Source organism: Octopus bimaculoides, chromosome 4 (genome assembly GCF_001194135.2).
Source record: "Octopus bimaculoides isolate UCB-OBI-ISO-001 chromosome 4, ASM119413v2, whole genome shotgun sequence".
NCBI lineage: Eukaryota > Metazoa > Mollusca > Cephalopoda > Octopoda > Octopodidae > Octopus > Octopus bimaculoides.
The window spans coordinates 95,745,345-95,749,940 of record NC_068984.1 but is presented as its reverse complement, the minus strand read 5'-3'; the positions used below and the strand labels follow the sequence as shown (position 1 = coordinate 95,749,940).

The window sequence follows — 4,596 nt, the reverse complement described above, 5'->3', positions numbered from 1 at the left end:
TGTGTGTGTGTGTGTGTGTGTGTGTGTATATGTTTTTGTGTCTGTGTTTGTCCCCAACATCGCTTGACAACCAATGCTGGTGTGTTTACATCCCCGTAACTTAGCGGTTCGGCAAGAGAGACTGATAGAATAAGTACTAGGCTTTACAAAGAATAAATCCTGGGGTCGATTTCTTCGACTAAAGGCAGTGCTCCAGCATGGCGACAGTCAATTGACTGAAACAAGTAAAAGAGTATGTATTTTTTTTCTTTTGGTCTCTGTATTTGACCGAATAGACATGAGGTAACTATGCATGCCTGGTCTCTTTGAAAAGTATCTGGGTTCCTGAAGTTGCAGTCTGGAATTAGCACCTTCGTTAACTTAAAAGAAATGAGGATTTTCATGTTAGGGTTCCAGCTGTAGGAAACTTTCACAAAACAACTATTGAAGATTTTCTTATACCTATGGTTATAAAGAAAATATTTAGCAGGACTAGGAATTTTTTACCTTCATTCTCCTAATATTGAATGAGAAAGGCAGTGTGCTGTATAAATTTCCTAGGTTTATTTTTAGGTTTGGTTCTTGTTTGGGTCAGAGTATCTAATAAGTTCTCTTTAAAGCAAATACTGACTAGGGCACTATTTTGATAGAAGGCTGCCTTATTTTAGAGAAAGAAAGGTTCGATATCGCATTACTAATATTAGTAATAACATTTTTAAAGATGATAGGTGGTCAGGCCGTTTGTGTATCTACCTAAGTTTTTCATTTGGCTTACAGTATGGCCTGTGTTTAAATTTAGGTCCTGAAAACCCATCCTCTCTCTCTCTCCCCCCCTTCTCAATATTTAACCTTCATCAGTAAATATTTATTAGCTACAATAATTCAAGTACTCAATGCAGTTATTTTCATTGTCAATATGCATATATTGATTGTTTAACTTCATTTTTTTAAAATTTTTAAATGTAAAATTTCCAAGTAACTACAAAGAATATATAGCAGAAGAGATCGATGAGAAGTTACAAGAAAAGGGCCATGTTTTGTTGACTGATCTTGTTCTACATTATGATTTACCCAAAAACTTTATCACATCGGTAAGTTACTTTCTTTCTATGTTGTCAGATATACTGTTTTATATATATATAAATATATATATTCAATTATGAATTAGAAGCAGCACTAGTTTTGTAAACATTATTGACTGCACATACTCAATGTATGTGTTTTGCTTGTTTGCAAGTGCCCTGCAGTTAACACAGTGGGGATGAATCCCTCAAAGCACTAAGTGTTAAGACAAGCAAGATGACTCGCTCCTAATCCCATTCAAGATATATATATATCCTTTTATGACCAAGAGTCCATTCTGCTAGGTGATTGGTGTTAGGAAGGACATCCAGCCATAAAACCCTGCCAAAACAGGCACAGAAGTCTGGTGCAGGCTCCTGCCTTGTCCTATTCTTGTCAAACTGTCCAACCCATGCCAGCATGGAAGGCGGATGTTAAACGATGTTGATGATGTATATATATATATATTTATATATATATATATATATATATGAAGTATAAGGGAAGGAAAAAGTTGTCGGTTTAGACGATCTTTAATTTATAATTCAGGTTGGTACAGATCTACAAATTGTTTCAGAGTCTAATTAATTCCAAAGACAAAAATAAGTCCTGCTCTCTTTGTTCTGAGGAATTATTTTTGGCTTTATTCTCTAGAAGGTTGCTAAACTCTAAATCTAAAAGGGTTTTTTCTGTGTTCATAGGAATAAATGTGTGTTTAAAAATTTTAAATAAGGATGCCTATTACAGGTGTTTTATCCTATATGGTTTTATTTTGATTTAGTGGTTTTTGAGAGTTTGATAATTTCTGTTTCACCCTTTGTATTTACTACTCAAGTTGGTTCCTCTCACATTGTTTTTTTTTTTAATTTTTAATTTAATTTTTAGGATAATATTGTGAGTGTTTTAATTTTGGTTCATCTGTGATTGTGAGACAGTGGATTTTTACTTTTAATTCTTTCAATTATCTTACAACTGTTTTGATATTTCTATTTATTTTTTAGCTGACCCTGTGCCATTTATAATGATGGCTAATTGTTATTTAAATGAGGTACAGAATAATCACATACAACCATTCACATACTTCCCAAGCATATGCATACGCACATATACTCAAACAGAATGCTGTTAGTTTTTATTTTCAGCATTGTATGTTCACCATCCTATTTCTATTATGCACACACATACACACACAAACATTCACATACCTCCCTTTTTCATACACACACACATATACACATACATAGCTGAATGGCTGTTTTTTCACCCCCTTCCTTCTTTATTATTCTATTTGCCCCTTCCTTTCTCATATGTTGAAAACAGAGGATACACTCAACATTCTTCCTTCTCAAACAGCGATTACTTTCTCTTACTCTTTCAGTCATGGCTATTATTTTCACTACCTCTCCTTCACTGTATTACTATTTTCTCGCCTCTCCCTTCACTGATACTACTCTTTCCTTTTCTCCATTCTACTGTTTTACTTGTAGGTGGCTATTTTATAAATAAAAGAATTGCTTTCTCTTTTTATTTTTATTTTCGTTTGATATTACCATATTAACTTTGAATTTGGACATTTAATACTCTGTAGTGGATAATATATCAGTTTGTAGTTATTAATTTTTAATTTAGACAACCCTATTATTTTTGTAGCTATTTTTGTTTCATTAAATTTATTTGTCTTTACTAGATATTTACATATTGTAAATTGTAACATTAATAAAATGCTAGAGCGGTTTTTTTATATATATTTTTCTGGTTTTGAACAGTCTGGCGTTCTAGTTATTTTTCATTCTATTTTATTTGTTCCTTCCCGTCTGGGCTATGAAAGGTCTTTTAATATTTTTGTTGGTCGTAATTATTCATATGTAATTTCTGACAAAGAATCTAATTTTTTATTCAAAGAAGAGTTTTTTGTTTATGTCTTTGGAATTAATCAGACTCTGAAACAATTTGTAGAATTTATATTGGATCTGTACCTACCTGGATTATGAATTAAAGATCATATACACCTACAATTTTTTCCTTTCCTTATACTTCATTTATTGTTTTGGTAAATTCTGAGTATATATTTTTTATATATATTCTTTACTTGGACTGTACAGGTGGACATGGATGTTTGACATCCCTTTGAAGGATTTTGGTCCTCACCTCTGTTATATGTATGTGTATATATATATATATATATATATATATATATATATATATATACGAGGTCTGATCAATAAGTATCCGGACTGCTGCCATAGTAATGATGATAAAGCATACAGAGTGAAACTGCTTGGCAAACATTGTCCTTGAACTCTGCTGTGCCTGCGCACTAAGTTTTAACGTTCTAGCTCACTTCTGCTGTTTACAGCAGTGCTTGAGAGGAACATGTGCAGTGTGTGATCATCGCATTGATTATTACAGAGAAAGTTGTCATGACGATACCTACTCAGAAGCCTACACAAAGTTGCAGAAAGCGTATAGAGAGGAGTGTATGAGCCACACACAAGTGTACAAATGGTTCGGATGTTTCTAAGATGACTGAAAAAATGTCGATATTGACAAACATTCTGGGAGACCCGCAACTAGCAGAACTGAGTAAAACATCACAGATGTGCATGCAGCTGTGAGGAGAAACTGTTGAATCACCATCTGTGAGTTATCAGAGGATGTGCAGATTAGTTATGGTTCAGTTCAGTCCATTATCACTGAAGATTTGGGTATGAGACACGTGTCTGCCAAGTTTGTGCCAAAACTGCCTTCAGCTGTCCAAAAAGACACTCATGTTTCAGTAGCACAAGATGTCCTTGATTGTGTTGAGAACAATGAAAACTTTTTGAAAACTTTGCATAGGCCTCCGAGCAGGTATTGCCAAGCTTTTGGCAGATTCTCTGCTCAACTTTCTCTGTAATCATCATCATCATCATCATCGTTTAACGTCCGCTCTCCATGCTAGCATGGGTTGGACGATTTGACTGAGGACTGGTGAAACCGGATGGCAACACCAGGCTCCAGTCTAATTTGGCAGAGTTTCTACAGCTGGATGCCCTTCCTAACGCCAACCACTCAGAGAGTGTAGTTGGTGCTTTTACGTGTCACCCGCACGAAAACGGCCACGCTCGAAATGGTGTCTTTTATGTGCCACCCGCACAAGCCAGTCCAGGGGCACTGGCAACGATCTCGCTCGAAAATCCTACGGGAGCCAGTCAGGCGGTACTGGCAATGGCCACGCTCAAAATGGTGCATCTCATGTGCCACCCGCACAAGAACCAGTCCAGGGGCACTGGCAACGATCTTACTTGGCTTGCCGGGTCTTCTCACGCACAGCACATTTCCAAAGGTCTCGAATGCAACAATCACATGCTACACATCTTCCTTCCAAGCACTGCTGTGAACAGTAGAAGTAAGCTAGAATGTTAAAACTTAGTGTGCATGCACAGCAGAGTTCAAGGTCAATCTGTGCCAAACGGCTTCACTCTGTGTGTTTTAGCTTCATTACTGTGGCAACAGCCCAGATATTCATTAATCAGACCACACACACACACACACACACACACACACACACACACA

General features: G+C 36.1%; 1 protein-coding gene across 1 annotated transcript in view; it reads left to right on the top strand.

Moving 5' to 3' along the window:
* LOC106881474 (E3 UFM1-protein ligase 1) overlaps positions 1-4,596 on the top strand; it is a 99,916-nt gene that overhangs the window by 11,745 nt on the left and 83,575 nt on the right. The window contains exon 4 of the mRNA XM_052967292.1: positions 956-1,070. Coding sequence (XP_052823252.1) covers positions 956-1,070 — 115 coding nt within the window. The remainder of the gene's footprint in view (positions 1-955; positions 1,071-4,596) is intronic.